The 16016-nt window shown below is 38.7% G+C and overlaps 1 protein-coding gene across 2 annotated transcripts in view; it reads left to right on the top strand.

The window, feature by feature from the left end:
• tkfc (triokinase/FMN cyclase) overlaps positions 1-14678 on the top strand; it is a 77983-nt gene extending 63305 nt beyond the window's left edge. For both annotated transcript variants that reach the window (XM_072592032.1, XM_072592033.1), the window contains exons 12-17: positions 1964-2101; positions 4327-4433; positions 7506-7609; positions 10571-10604; positions 12438-12527; positions 13187-14678. In XM_072592032.1, coding sequence (XP_072448133.1) covers positions 1964-2101; positions 4327-4433; positions 7506-7609; positions 10571-10604; positions 12438-12527; positions 13187-13570 — 857 coding nt within the window. In that variant the 3' untranslated portion in view covers positions 13571-14678. The remainder of the gene's footprint in view (positions 1-1963; positions 2102-4326; positions 4434-7505; positions 7610-10570; positions 10605-12437; positions 12528-13186) is intronic.
• The last annotated feature ends 1338 nt before the right edge of the window (positions 14679-16016 follow it).

Here is a 16016-nt window from a genome sequence, read left to right as displayed (position 1 = left end):
TTTGGCCTTAAATGTATTTGTAAAAACCCTTTGGTTTCTCTTTAACTCTATTTGCCAAAGCTGTCTCATGTCCCCTTTTTGCCCTCCTGATATCCCTGTTAAGTATACTCCTACTGCCTTTATGCTCTTCTAAGGATTCATTTGATCTATCTTCTCTATACCCGACATATGCTTCCTTCTTTTTCTTAACCAAACCCTCAATTTCTTTTGTCATCCAGCATTCCCTACACCTGCCAGCCTTTCCTTTCATCCTAACGGAAATATACTACCTTTGGGCTCTTGTTATCTCATTTCTGAAGGCTTCCCATTTTCCAGCCATCCCTTTACCTGTGAATATCTGCCCCCAATCAGCTTTTGAAAGTTCTTGCCTAGTACCATCAAAATTAGCCTTTCTCCAATTTAGAACTTCAACTTTTAGTCCTGATCTATCCTTTCCCATCACTATTTTAAAAGTAATAGAATTATGGCCCCCAAAGTGCTCCCCCACTGACACCTCAGTCACCTGCCCTGCCTTATTTCCAAGAGTAAGTCAAGTTTTGCATCTTCTCTAGTAGGTACATCTATATACTGAATCAGAAAATTCCTCTCTATCTAAACCCTTAACACTATGGCAGTCCCAGTCTATGTTTGGAAAGTTAAAATCCCCCTACCATAACCACCCTATTATTCTTACAGATAACCCAGGTCACCTTACAAATCTGTTTTTCAATTTCCCCCTGACTATTAGGGGGTCTATAATAAGTCCCAATAATGTGATCATCCGTTTCTTATTTCTAAGTTCCACCCAAATAATTTCCCTGGATGTATGCCACTCCCCCTCCTCTCTGGCCTCCCTTTCTGCCCTTCCTGTAGCATTTGTAGCTTGGACCATTAAGCTACCAGTCCTGTCCATCACTGAGCCACTTTTCTGTAATTGCTATCCCATGTTCCTAACCATGCCCTGAGTTCATCTGCCTTCCCTGTTAGGCCTCTTGTAATGAAATAAATGCAGATTAATTTATCAATCCTATCTTGTTCTCTGCTTTGTCCCTGCCTGCCCTGACTGTTTGACTCGCTTCTTTTCTCCATTGTACCGTGATCCTGGCTAAATTCCACATTCCCACTTACTCATCAGATTGTTTAATTTTCCATGAGTCAAAGATCCATTTACTTCACCTTATAAAAATTTAGTTCTCCTCCACCAATGTACTGCAGCAGCAGTTTACCACATTGAAGAAAGCATTGCAGCAACTCACCAAGTCTCATTTAACAATAGCTTCAAAACCCACAACCCCACAAAGTCAAAGATGTTGCAACAGCTGCAGGGGAATACACCCAACATCCCATTTAAGTTACGTGCCAACTGACCTGGAGTTACATTGATCATCCCTGACTTGATGGATCAAAGACTTGGATGTCCCTATCTACACACCAAAAGAAATCAATGGATCTGGAAATGATCATTTGGGAAGCAAATTGTACACCTTCTTCTAATTTGAAAAGTAAGTGCTGACCTCTGCCTTATATTCAGACAGCTTTACATCGTTGCTACCACCCTGTTTCAAATTTTCTCACAAATGTGTTTTGTGGCACTTTAGTAAATGCGTTTGGGTATCTATGGGGTATATAGACTCTGAGTATACCATATCAACTACTTTATCCTCAATGATGTTCTCCATTACTTCAATAAAAACTCATTTGTTAGTTAAACACAATTTGCCTTTAACAAATCCAATCTGCCTTTCACTAATTAATTGGTATTTATTCAAACAGTTAATTTTGTTTTTATGTTCTCACCTCTGAAAGATTTTCTCCTGCAAGGCTAAACTGACTGACCTTTACACTTTGGCATGAACCCTTACCCTTGTTCAAAAAAAGAAATTGGAGCATTGTATCGAAAATTTTGTAATGTTGTACAGATAGAAAGTTGCAATGAGCAAGATTTGAAACCCAGGCCTTTCATGTAATTTCAACTGCTTCACAGGTCCTTTTGTGCAAAAGGCACAATTAGTCTTAGATAAGATCGCCAACACTTTGCTTCAGATGGAAGAAGAACTGAATGAACTGGATAGAGAAGCAGGAGATGGTGATTGTGGTGTTACGCATGCAAGGGCGGCCAATGGTAAGTTCTGAAAGAATGTAACTCTGAGAATAAACGTTGATAAAATTTTCACAGTACTAGGAATGTGAGATTGGAACATGAACAGTGTGTACATTGACTAATGGCTCTGACAGATACAGTAAACTAATTCAGTTCCTCTCTTAATGATACAAAGCACCCTTTGAGTGATTTAAATTGATTTCACATCAACACTGCAGAGCACTCAATGCTATTAAATTGATATGAGAATGAGGAATTACATTTATATTGTTATGGACGTGGCTAGATGCCTCAAGACATTTCAAGAAGGTAGCCCAGACCCTAACTTTGCTAGTTATTTTAAGCAGGTGTAAAGTGCATATTTCAGGAGAGAATCAGCTGGTCAAACCACTTAGTTTTAAACAAAACAGAATTTATTTACAATATTACTGAATGATACACAAACAATAGGAAACAGAATACTGAATAGCTTAACCATTCCAAAAACCCAACAGATCATCCCAACTTAATGATGCTATTCCCAAATAACTTCAACAATCCCCATAAACACCTCTTGGCACAAAAGGTAAAATCAAACACAAGTTCTTATAGGATAGATGTCAGAGAGAGAGAGAGAGAGAGAGCCTGGACCTGCTTCTTTGGATCCAGTAGCCAAATCTTCACACTACTGTTAAATAGAACCAAGCCAGAGAAAAGCTGAACTGGGAGGAATGACTGCAGCCCTTTCATTGTACAAGTGTTTTTTAAACCTTGAAAGCCTTCTGCCTGAGGCAGTCTCTATTAGTTATTATCAATTTGGCCCTAAAACTCTTCACCTCCAGACTTTTGGGAGTCTGTGTCATTTACAACCTCTCTGAAAAAGAAAGGCCAAGGACTGCGCAACCTTGTTAAAGGAGCAGCTTTGTCACAATATCCAACCATCCGTGATTTGGAGATGCCAGTGTTGGACTGGGGTGGACAAAGTTAAAAATCTCACAACACCAGATTATAGTCCAACAGGTTTAATTGGAAGCACACACTAGCTTTCGTAGCGACGCTCCTTCATCAGGTGATAGTGATGAACAACCTGATGAACAGCCATCCGTAGAGTTCTTACAATCTGTATTGTGAACTGTACACAATGTATTTAATCTACTCATACCTTTCTTTTCACAAATGTTTAGAATTATAACTTTACATATAATTTTTAAGCATTCCCATCATTTTCTCACTCATCCAGCTCTTTATGAAAAGTTTTAGTTCTCTTTTCTTAAATAGACTTCAATAGGAATTGAGTATTGTCCAATACTTCATCCAAATATCCATTGTTTATTCAAAGGTTTGCAGTCTCCCTGTTATCTATGCTTCAGGATATTGAGCAGTGAATTTAACAATTGAGTCATCAATGCTTTTTATAAAAGTTTGATCAGTGTATCAATGACTTCTTCCAAGGCATCTTATTTAAGATTTATGAACCAAGCAACAATGTGTAATTTCTCACACAGTTACTTAATGGTCTGTCTCTCCTTCTACACAATGTGTTGGACCATGAAAATTACTTAAGAAATTGTGCTCCTTGCAGAGATATCAGCGTATGTCTTGTGGATTAAAAAATTGACATACGAAGGTTTGTACAGTTCTAGAACTCTCTTCCACTAATAGCAGTTGGTGCTAGTCATTGTTAGTTTTAAATCTGAAATAGATTGTTCTTTTGTTACGCAAAAGTATTAAGGGATATGGGCCAAAGGCAGGCATATGGAGTTGGGCCACAGATCAGCAAGATTTCATTCCATGGCGAAACTAGCCCAAGAGACTGAATGACCTACACCAGCTCATATCCAAGATTGAGTTTCCAATGTGCAGTTCGAGCAGACAAGATTGCATTTGGGATTCTGAATAATTGATTTTATCATTTATAAATCTATCGAGCCTGGAGCAATATGATGCACTAATCAGACTTCAATTCACCACACTTTTTAACATTAAACTCCAAAAGGAATGGTAAAAATTGGAAGGATGCTCAAAAGGGCAGATATGTAACCTCAGTTTTAAATAGGATCAGTAACAGAAAACGTAAAGAAAAGAGATGGAAAATGTCAGTGATACCGTGAAAATAATTTTATGTCTGAGTCTTAAATTGAGGACTCTAAGCATATATAATCATGGGTTAATCATTAAAGGGTGTAGGGTATATCCATTTCACATTGAAGAGTTGATGTTTGTTTGTAAAATTTCCTGATTTCTAAGAATCTTTCTTTTTCACTCAGCTATTAGGAACTTGTTGACATCTAACGCAGTTCCTGGCAATGGCCATCAACTCCTTTTATGTCTAGGTCGAATAGTGCGTGACCATATGGGAGGGTCGTCAGGAGCAGTAAGTCTAAATAATGACTCTATTTCTAACCAACATTTAGAGCAAACTTGGCAAACCACTTGGTATTAGAAAAATCTAACCTGGCCATTACTGACCCATCTGTCTGCACTCAGTCATCAACTAAGTGCTAGGAGTTGCCATTGACAATTGGCCGGAATTTATTGAAAAAGGGATGAAGTATAATGCCACGTGAAATTTTACAACATTTGTACAGGACGTTAGTGAAACACCTAAAGTATTTTGTACAGCTTTAGTCTCTCAAGAGAATGTTCACTGTTTGATTATGGGAGCAGTGAAACTCTAATGAGGAGCAATTGGGGCAGTGTAGATGAATGAGAGTTAATCTTATTGAAACATTTAAGATTCTGCATTGGCTTGGCAAGGTATGTGCTGAACACAAGAATCTAGAAATAGTCCACACAGTTTAAGAGGGAAGGATTTCCCATTTCCTCTTAAATTACCTCTGTCATGATGTCACATGACATTGAAATTCCTTTCTTTGCAGTGTTATTAGATATATTAAAGGCTGAGTTAGACAGATCTTTGTTCTGCAAGCGAATCCGTAGCACATGTGTATGTATGCGTCAGCTTGATATAGCCGAATAACCTACTCCTGCTCCTATTCCGTATAATCTTAGAAACTCATCTCAACACTCCTCTCTCAACTTCTCCTCTGCAGCAAAGTCATCAGACTCTTATCCAACATCCAGTACTGCTTGTGGAGGAATTTCCTTTGGTTAAATATTAGGAAGATGGAAACATTTTTTTCAGTTACTCCTCCAAACTCCACTCTCTAGCTATTGACTCCATTCCTTTACCAGGCAACGGTTTAATATTAAATCAGTCTGTTTGCAACTTGGTGTCACATTTGACTCTGAAATGAACTGTTGTCCTCATATATGTGTCATTGCTAACCTGATGGCACTTCCATATCCGCCACAAATTCACCTGTACCTCCACACACATCATCTATTGCATCCGCTGCACCCGATGTGGCCTCCTCTATATTGAGGAGACAGACCGCCTACTTGCGGAACGTTTCAGAGAACACCTCTGGGACACCCGGACCAACCAACCCAACCACCCCGTAGCCCAACACTTCAACTCCCTCTCCCACTCCACCAAGGACATGCAGGTCCTTGGACTCTCCATCGCCTGACCATGGCAACACGACGGTTGGAGGAAGAGCGCCTCATCTTCCGCCTGGGAACCTTCCAACCACAAGGGATGAACTCAGATTTCTCCAGTTTCCTCATTTCCACTCCCCCTACCTTGTCTCAGTCAAATCCCTCGAACTCAGCACAGCCTTCCTAACCTGCAATCTTCTTCCTGACCTCTCCGCCCCCACCCCACTCTGGCCTATCACCCTCACCTTGACCTCCCTCCACCTATCGCATTCCCAACGCCCCTCCCCCAAGTCCCTCCTCCCTACCTTTTATCTTAGCCTGCTGGACACACTTTCCTCATTCCTGAAGAAGGGCTGATGCCCGAAACGTCGATTCTCATGTTCCTTGGATGCTGCCTGACCTGCTGCACTTTTCCAGCAACATATTTTCAGCATTGCTAACCTGATGCCTATGTTAGCAATATCACCAAGCTGTGCCCCTGTCTTAGCCCATCATCTGCTGAAACTCTCATTCATTCCTTTGTTACCTTGAGACTTCACTATTCCGGGCACTTCCAGCTGGTTTCCTCATTCTGTGGTTTCGTCTTCTGTGAACCTGAACTTAAATCACTCATAACTATGCTGTTATTGTCTGAACTCAGACCAGGTACTGTTCACCTATACTCCTTGCCACAACAATAGTGTGCCTACTCGTGAGCCAGAAAATTCAAGTATATATTCCATTTGCCACACTTCCCAGAACATGCCTGAACAGATTATTTAAAAGCAATTAACACCTCAGTGTTCGCTCAATGATATTGACACTTGATGAAGCAACTTATGATTTTACAATTTTCTTCCTTGGCTTTGTCCCTCCCAACCTCTGTACAGAGGAATCTTGATTATCCGAACGAGATGGGTTCACAATATTTTGTTCAGATAATTGATTATTCAGATAATCAACTTTACCTGAACAAAGGAAGCCATGTTGATCTAATGCTATGCTCTACCGGAGAATTTGTTTAAATCTTTAAGTTTAATGTATTGACTGCAATTGGACACAGATTTCATATGATGAACAAAAATAAAGCATTGATAACATGAGAACACTTTTCAAAAATACAGCAATAGTTAGCATTTGGCAAGGAGTGGTGAAGACAGCATTACCTGTAAACAAGGTCCCGAACAGCTTCTACGATCACAAGAGCATTTGTCGGTTTCCGGGAACTCAGTTTCACGATAGAAAGGCAGAAGCACCACCTTGCACGGGTGTTTACATTCTTGGCCATTTTTCTCATGGATGGTCCTGTAAAGTGACGGGAATACTGTAAAATACTGTATAACAACCCTTCCCTAAAAAAATCCAGTCGCTGATGCTCATGCTGCTTGTGTTACTTTGTTTTGCCAGCTTTTTCACATGTTCTTCAATATAAGTAAATCAAATACACTTACCTGTTTGATGTAATGTTTTTGCGGGGACCTTGAAATCATCTTCGGATAATCTTTTGCATAATTGAGGTTCCTTTGTAACTCCCTCTAGCTGCACAACTCTCAGAGTTACCTGGGTTTCCCCAATTCAGGCTGCTGGAGTATCCCTGATTTTAATCATTCTCCCTTTGTTGGCTGGGCCTTCAGTTGCCAGTCCCTAATAGTTGCACTATCCAAAATACATCTCTCCATCTTGCTTGCTCACTTTCCTCCTTTAACACATTTCTGTGAACCTACCACTTTGAGCAATAATTTGGTCATCTGATCTTAATGCCCCTGCAAAGTGCTTTAGGATGTTTATGATGATAAGTTTAAAAGTGTTAAATAAATAATAAATGTACTTTGCTCTTACTTTCACCTAAATTGGCAAGTCATACCACTTCACTGTGTGTGATTGGGTTTAGAATTTCCAGTTTGATGTCCTCTAATATTGATTTAGTGTTTCAACTACTTGATTTTTGATTTATTTTGCATTGTAGCTGTACAGTATTGCCTTGACGGCAGCAGCACAATGTCTGAAAGATAACAACAATCCTACTGCCTGGGCAGCAGCAATGAGTACCGGAATTGAAGCATTGAAGAGGTCAGTACATGCACATTGACGTGTTGTTGATTTAAAAGGATCCAAAGCATATAAATAGCATAAGGGATAGTTATCCAAGTGCAAGAAGAGTTACCAGTAACTATCTCTTCGTAGTTCTCTGTCTTCCTCACATTCCATCTAACTTTGTATTATAAGCTAACTTAGATAAATTGCACTCACTCTCTTTGTCCAGATTATTTGTCTTTGCTATTGGCATGTAAATACAGTTTAAAAGTTTTACATAGATAATTAATATTTTAGAACTTACAAACAAAATGTTTTAGCTTGATAGAATTAAGGAGCTCTTGTTGTTTATTTTACATAATTCACCTGTATAAAAATGCCATTGTGCAAAGCAGTACTGAGATTAAAAGTCCTCAGCCTGAGAAAGGAAAATAAAATCTTGGTAGCTAAGAATTAGTTCGGACTTGTTCCAACAAAAATGATGGTCTGTGTAATGGTCACTATAAAGTCACCATTATGTAATTTGTTTCCAATTGTGCTAAATGTTTTGTAGTTTAAAGTATAAGCTGCCTGTAGATTTAGTTTATAATTATTAGTGCTAATAATGTCCAATTAGTAGCCAATTACAGTATAAATCTTAAAATATGAAATCTTATATCTCGTTTCAGCTATTAACTGCAAGTTGAATTCATTTTTAAAAGTTAATTTGTAGCATTACATCAAGTAATTAAGAAGGCAAATAGAATGTTGGCCTTTATGGAAAAGGGGTGGCATAGAAAATTAGGGAAGTCTCAGTACAACTGAACAGAGCATGGGTGAAACCATATTGTGTACCCTTTTGGTGTCTTTACTTAAAGAGAGGCATAATTGCATTGGAAGCAGTTCAGAGGAGGTTCTCAAGGCTGATTCCTGGGAGGAAGATGTTCAATTATAAGGAAAGATTGAGCAGATTGGACTTTTAAAGAATGAGAAGTTATCTTATTGAAACATAAAAGATTCTAAGCGGTCTTTAAATAATAGATACTGAGAGAATGTTTCCTCTCATAGGGGAATGTAGAATTAGAGGACAGAGTTAAAAGTAAGTGATCTCCCATTTAAGGCAGAGGTGAAGTATTTGTTTTTTCATTTGGTCATTTGACTTTGGAACTCTTCTCCAGTATGGAAAGTGGGAGTCTGGTCATTGAAAAATGTTGAGTTCAACAAATTTTTGCTATACAAAAGATTCAAGATCTATCCTTGAATTTCTATCACATGTCACCTGCATTTTTAATTATGTAAATTATGTAAAATAAACAACAAGAGTTCCTTAATTCTATCAAGCTAAAACATTTTGTTTGTAAGTTCTAAAATATTAATTTTCTATGTAAAACTTTTAAGTTAAACATTTCTATCCTTTCAAGATTCTGGGCGACAGGCAGGAAATTAGAGTTATGGTCCACAATTAGAACAGCTACAATCTCATTGAATGGTAGAGCAAGCATTGTGGACTGAATGGCCTATGCTTACTCTTGTTTCTTATGATTTTCATCAGCTTCTCTTGCTGAGACTGTTGAACAATAGGTATCTTTCGTTCTTATGTCACTTTTGCCTTTCTTTTTCATATCTCTCTGCTATTGAAAAGATAATGGACTGGTACTTCTGGTTGATTATCATATTTTTGAGCATTGTGCTCCTGTGATTGCCACATCTGCCACTAAAGACTGCTCTATGGTAATTACCAATTACATTCAGCACAACTTGAGTTTGTAAGATCCAATGTGTTTGTTTTAAAATCTTTGCAAGAGAAGCATGTCACAGCCATGGAGCTGTCCCCACCCTAGTAATCCCCATTTGTGCTTGTAGTGCTCAGTTGCAGGAGGCTTCGAAAAGTTACCTGGATTTCTTGGAATAAAGGACTCTCATCATCGCATCTTCAAAGTTTTAGAATGCCAGTTTTTAAAAAAATATTCTAAGGAAATAACCACCCAACTAGAGAATAGTTTTTTTAATATATTATAAAGCATGTTTTTTATATTCATTGTCATTTTAGTAATTTGAAATCACGTTGTTGACAAGTGGTGGCTTCGTATTATGGTTTTAAAAGCATAATTTTTGTGTCACTGGATACCATTTTCAACATCACTAATCAAAGTTTTATTAAGGCATTACTTGTAAATGTGTAAGGAATATTTACATTTAAAAATTTGATTGCACTGATTCATGGCAGATTTTCTGTCAAGCAACATGCAAGTTGATTTGAATGGAAATTGAGGGTTGAGTTTAATATTTACTTCAAAATTTATATTTATTCATGGGATGTGGGCATTGTTGGCTGAACCAGCATTTATTGCCCATCCTTAATTATCCAGAGATCAGCTAAGAGTCACTTTGCTGTGGTTTTGAGTCAGATGTAGGCCAGACCAGATAAGGATAGCAGCTTCTTTCCCTAAAGGACATTAGTGAACCAGATGGGTTTTTCCTTGCAATTAGCAATGGTTTCTTGGTTATCATTAGATTTTTAATTCCAGATTTTCATTGAGTTCAAACTTCTGCATCTGCCATGATGGGATTTGAAGTCATGACCCCAGAACATTGCCTGGGTCACTGGATTAATAGTCTAGCGATAATACCGCTTGATGCAATTTTTGTTAAAATTTGCTCCAAAGTTATCAGTTGCACCCAAATCAGAAACTCAATCCAGAAACTTTTAAGATTTTTTTGATATGAAATGAAGTTCACAGGGCCTTTACGTAAAAATCAAGAGACCAACTGCAACAATTTAATCTCAGACAAATACCAATTCTTCATTATACTGAAAAGAGATAAACGATTCCCACACCAACAGTTGATGACTGAAATGCCCAAACCCCACCCGATCTCAAAATTGTCATTCTAGCCTACAGTGAGCGATATTAAAGGTTTACTTAAACATTTCTATCCTTTCAAGTTTCCAAAACTGTGATGTAGCTTGTAGTGTTTACCAAGAGTTGTTTAACTTAATTATTTGTTGTTGTACAGATATGGGGGTGCAGAGCCAGGGGACAGAACCATGGTGAGTCCTGCCACTTGAACTTGAGCAGTTTTAATTGTCGCTAAGTTTACAAAAATGATTGCTATTGCAGATGCTAAATGGATATTTAATCAAACATGTAGCTTTTACATCGGTCTTGAAATAATGTTGAATTGCATAGTCTGGCTGTTAAATGTGCTATGGCAGCACTGAGTTGTACAGAACAAAAGGATAACATTTTAGTAATAATTTTGATCCTTGCTGTATTCTGAATTTGAGAAAACTCAATATTTACATATTTGACTCTGTCATTATGTTAAGAGGAGTCAGTGATGCAATGGTAGTGTCAGTGGACTGGTAATCGAGAGCCTTGGGCCAATGTTTGGGGAAATAGATTTGAATCCCAGGTGGTGAAATTTGAATTCCATAAAATTTAGAATTCAAAGCTAATGGTGATCACATGATGATTGCGATAAAAATTCATCTCGTTCATGGAAGGAAATCTGCCATTCTTACTTTATCCCACATATGACTCCAGACCCACAGTAATGTGATTGCCTAGTAGCTGTCCACTGAAATAACCTGGCAAGCTACGATATTGAAGGGCATTAAGGATGGGCAAAAAATGCTGGACTTGCTAGCAATATCTGCATCCTGTAAACTAATTTTTAAAACTCACTCTGGTTGCCAGCAAATGTGATGATGGTAGGAACCTTTACCCTTGAACCATGTTTTTGTCTGTTGATGTCTTTTTGATTCCCACAACATTAAGCTTCTTTTTTATGCCACTTGCTTTTTTTTAAATTCAATCATGGGATGAAGACGTTATTGGCCAGGCCCAGAGGGCATTTGAGAGTCAAACCATATTGCTGTGGGTCAATTGTCACACATAGGCTAAACCAATTAAGTCTGGCAGATTTCCTTCCTAAAAAGGCATTAGTGAACCAGATAGGTTTTTCCCAACAATTAACAATGGGTTAATGTTCATTATTAGATTCTTAATCCTAGATTTTTGTTTTATTGAACTGAAATTCAGGCTGCCATGGCAAGATTTGAACCTGGTGAACCCAGAACATTACCTGTATCTTTGGATTAATATTCTAGTGATAATATCACTAGGCCATTATCTCCCTCTTGTGCCTGCAAACTCTTCTCTCAGACAGTTCTCAGCCACTTTAGTGCAGAAATTCAATGAGAAATGATCGTGATTACAACTGAACAAACTATGACTTATTCACTAAATGGCCACCAAAAAAAATCTACTACATGAGGAAGTGGCTGAAATTTGCATCTTTCCATCAAATGACATATTGTGGGAGTGGAAAATAAACAATTCGATTTTAAAAATCTCAACCTTGCTTTACCTTATCTTTAAAACTGTTCCTACCTATAATCCTAGAACCCTCCAAGAACTGCGTTCATCCAACTTTGGTTTCTTGTGCACCACGCTTCAATCTGTTTACCCCCACAAATTGTAACCAGTTCCTGAGCTCTATCATGACTCAGCACTTGAATTCCTTTCCTAAACCTCTCCACCTCTCTTCTTTTAAGAGTCTCTTTAAACCTATTCACCATTCCCAATTCCCCTCCTTTAGCCATATGTAATTTTTGCCTGATATTGTTCCTGTAAAATGCTTTGTTGTGTTTTCCTAAGCTAAAGGAGTCAAATGTGTGCCAGTGTATATTCTTCATTTAAAGCAGGTACTCTAAAATATGATTGAGATCCAAATTATTAAAAAGACCTGGGCTTTAGGACTGTTGTTCATTAATGCTTATTTTTTCTGGATATTTCTCTTAGATTGGAGTAAATTGAATATAATTGAATTGATTTTTAATGGATCACAATACGCAACTATTTTGTGCCTTTTATCTTAGCTTGACTCACTTTGTCCTGCTGCGGATGAGTTAAGTAAATTGACAGATGAAGATGGCAGTGAACTGCAAGTGCTGGCTAACGCTGTGCAGGTAAGAAACAGCCTGAGTTCTGATCAATACATGAATGTGGGAAACAAATGTCAACTGAAACTTGTGATCACTGTACAGCACAGCTGCTGGAGCTGGTACACAAGAATGACATGTGAGGGCGAAATTGGGCTAAGTATTAATATCTTCACATTTGATCACCCTACAAACACTCACTGCCTGAGGTTAAAAAAAAACATTGATTACTTGGACCTGACATTGATTACCTGACAAGTACTACTATCATTGGAGCTGTGACCCAGTAAAAAAGCTTTGGAAAGTTATAGATGTTGCTGTTTGTTTTTCATATCATTAATACACTTTAGCATTAGATTAATATTCATAAGTGCCCAACTCATACATTGTTAAAACACAATGGAATGCTTCCACTAATTTCAGAACTTCTCAAGCTTTACTATATTTTGCCTTTTCTTAAGCAAAATTGAGTCACAGATTGATCTCTAATGTATGTATGTCTGCCTGAAAATTAATAGTAATCAAATGTAAATGGTTGGATCAGAAATAAATGTAGGGTGTGATTTTTGAAATGAACATGTGCTGACTGGATTGTGATGTTACATGGATCCAAGGACCATGGTGGTTTGTGGCTATTTTGTAAGACTGAGGAATATTATCATTTCACCTCCTCTCTCTGTTTCCAGAAAGCTGAAGAAGGTGCAGAAGCCACCAAGGATATGGCAGCAAAGGCAGGACGAGCAAGTTACATCTCCTCAGCTCAGCTCACCAGACCTGATGCAGGAGCTGTTGCCTGTTCTGCCATTTTGAAGGCCACCTTGGCAGGTCTAGAACAGCCTGCTCCAGGAGAGCCAGCTCCGGAAGAGCCTGCTCCGGAAGAGCCTGCTCCGGAAGAGCCCGCTCCGGAAGAGCCCGCTCCGGAAGAGCCCGCTCCAGAAGAGTCAGCTCCGGAAGAGTCAGCTCCGGAAGAACCTGCTGCGGAAGAGCCAGCTCCAGAAGAGCCAGCTCCGGAAGAGCCAGCTCCGGAAGAGCCAGCTCCAGAAGATCCTGCTCCAGAAGAGCAAGAATGAGAAGCTTCTTAATATTTGGAAATCTGTCTTTGTTGCATATATATGCTTTTACTGAAGATCCTTAATTCCAGTAACCCTTTATTATCATTAGAGTGGCAGGTGCTTGAAAAAAATGCTTGAAATATCCTAGTTGATAGAATTACATTACATCAGTGAACACTCATTGGTTATTTCCCTGCATTTCATCAATGTTTAGTTTGCACCCACACTTGATGGCTAATTTGTACATCTTATATTCACCAATACTCACTAGAGGTGCTGTATTTGCTCACCTTCACTGTGCACATTGCACCACTGGCACTGTCTAAATCTACTTGTCTTTACTGTGCACTCTACAGACATGGTTATTCACAGTGAACCATGCCAACTGTATATCCAGCATTCAATGTGTACAATATCACTAATGTACCTTGGTTGCAAACTGTACCCACAGATGTTTATTGGGCATTGCATAGCTTTAAGCACTCACTGTGCATCTACACCTATTGATCCTCATTGGCCTCTGCACTCTTTGATAATCAGTATGTAACTGATCAATGCTCTGGGTGCATCTTTCACTGACTGACAATTGCTATGCACCACTGTTCATCTCATAGTAGCACACACTGTACCCGTCGTATCTGAAGTGCAAATTAAACCTGTATTATCACTGATCTCTAATAGACATCCAGCACCCACCAATACCCTTATTCACCAGTTATTAACTAGTATTCTTCTCTGAAACTGTAAGTTGATAGCCCCAAAGAGATGAAAGTATAACTTTGTAAATGCAATTTCCTGTCACTCTTTCTAAGCATTTGAGTATTTGATTGCAATATATTTGATTAGGGATAAATCACACGAACACTGAGCAATTTCTCGTCACCTATAACTTCCATTTCAAACATCTACACACAAAACAACTGCTACCAAATTGTAACTTTAAGATAACTAATGCAAAAGATAGTGGGAGGCAACACTAAATGGAGAGCAGCAGATGAAGGTCCAAGCAAATATTAATATACCTATTAGAGCAAGGGACTTCAGAGCTTTTGTAATCAATGATCAACTGTGAGTTCCTTATCAGCAATGTGAAAATCATACTCAATAAAGATCTAAATGATTGCTAGGTTTTTTTTGGTTGTAGCATCTCTAATTTACATTAATTTAGTTCATAATGGGAGCTTCCTCAGGTACTCTCTTGATGAATTCTTTGCAATACTTCAAAGTTTATAGTTAAAATATCAGATAGAAACTAACTGACATACAGGCTGAGATTTTTGAGTGTCATAATCTAGCTTTACAAAAACACCCACTCTTCCTGCTAAACTTTACTTCCTAGCGGCCTTTCCCTCAGTTCATGTCCTGTTTGAAATGCCTTTATCCATGGGCAGGCTGATATCTGTACAATAGTTCATTAGAGCTTTCTCTGTCAGAAGTTACATTCTCTTTGCTGTGTTAGCACTCTGCAGTAATTTACGGGTGTAACCCTCCAAATGACCCTGCTGTCTTAAACTTAAACAAATTCTCCCATTTGTAAAGTGCTGACCAGCGTTCTGATCAGAGCAGTTTTCGATTGGAAAATGTTGCTGAATCACTACCCTAATATCTGCTACAACTGATTTGGGACACTAATACAGATCATTACTTGTGTAAGATGTTGAAGGAAGATACTTCAAAGCTGAAAATGTGTTGCAGGAAAAGCGCAGCAGGTCAGGCAGCATCCCAGGAGAATCGACGTTTCGGGGATAAGCCTTTCTTCAGGAATGAGGAAAGTGTGTCCAGCAGGCTAAGATAAAAGTAGGGAGGAGGGACTTGAGGGAGGGGCGTTGGAAATGCGATAGGTGGAAGGAGGTCAAGGTGAGGTGAGGGCTTATGCCCGAAACGTCGATTCTCCTGTTCCTTGGATGCTGCCTGACCTGCTGCGCTTTTCCAGCAACACATTTTCAGCTCTGATCTCCAGCATCTGCATTCCTCACTTTCTCCTGGAAGATACTTCAAGTAAAATATTTGTAATGAATGGCTTTAGCAAATTTTCCATCTCACCCCACCCCAGTGCGAGGCAAGAACATTTCCCCAAAATGGCCGATTATGTTCTGGAGGTGCAAGAATTTCAGGATCTGTGAGTGCTCACAGCACATGCTTGTGTAGTGGCAGGGTCTTAACCAAAGGAGCTGGGATAAGAAAGTGGGATTCAACTTTGTTGTTGGACCTCCGTATTAGGACCTGATAGTTGCTAACAGAGACATACAAATTGAATACCCATCAGGCATGCACTGCGTGTTCTGCACCGTATAACCATTGCTATATAATTGGTAACTACATCACTGATACTTACCACTGGATGTACATTTGTTATGATCCCAGCTGATGGTATTGCTGATCCAGTCAAACCCCAGACTGAAACCTGAGTTGATAGACTGTAAATTTTAGTTTTGCTATTTATTTACTGTGGTGGTCAGCTATT

Source organism: Chiloscyllium punctatum, chromosome 22 (genome assembly GCF_047496795.1).
Source record: "Chiloscyllium punctatum isolate Juve2018m chromosome 22, sChiPun1.3, whole genome shotgun sequence".
In the NCBI taxonomy this organism is placed as follows: domain Eukaryota; kingdom Metazoa; phylum Chordata; class Chondrichthyes; order Orectolobiformes; family Hemiscylliidae; genus Chiloscyllium; species Chiloscyllium punctatum.
The sequence above is the reverse complement of the archived record's forward strand: the minus strand, read 5'-3'. Positions and strand labels throughout refer to the sequence as shown.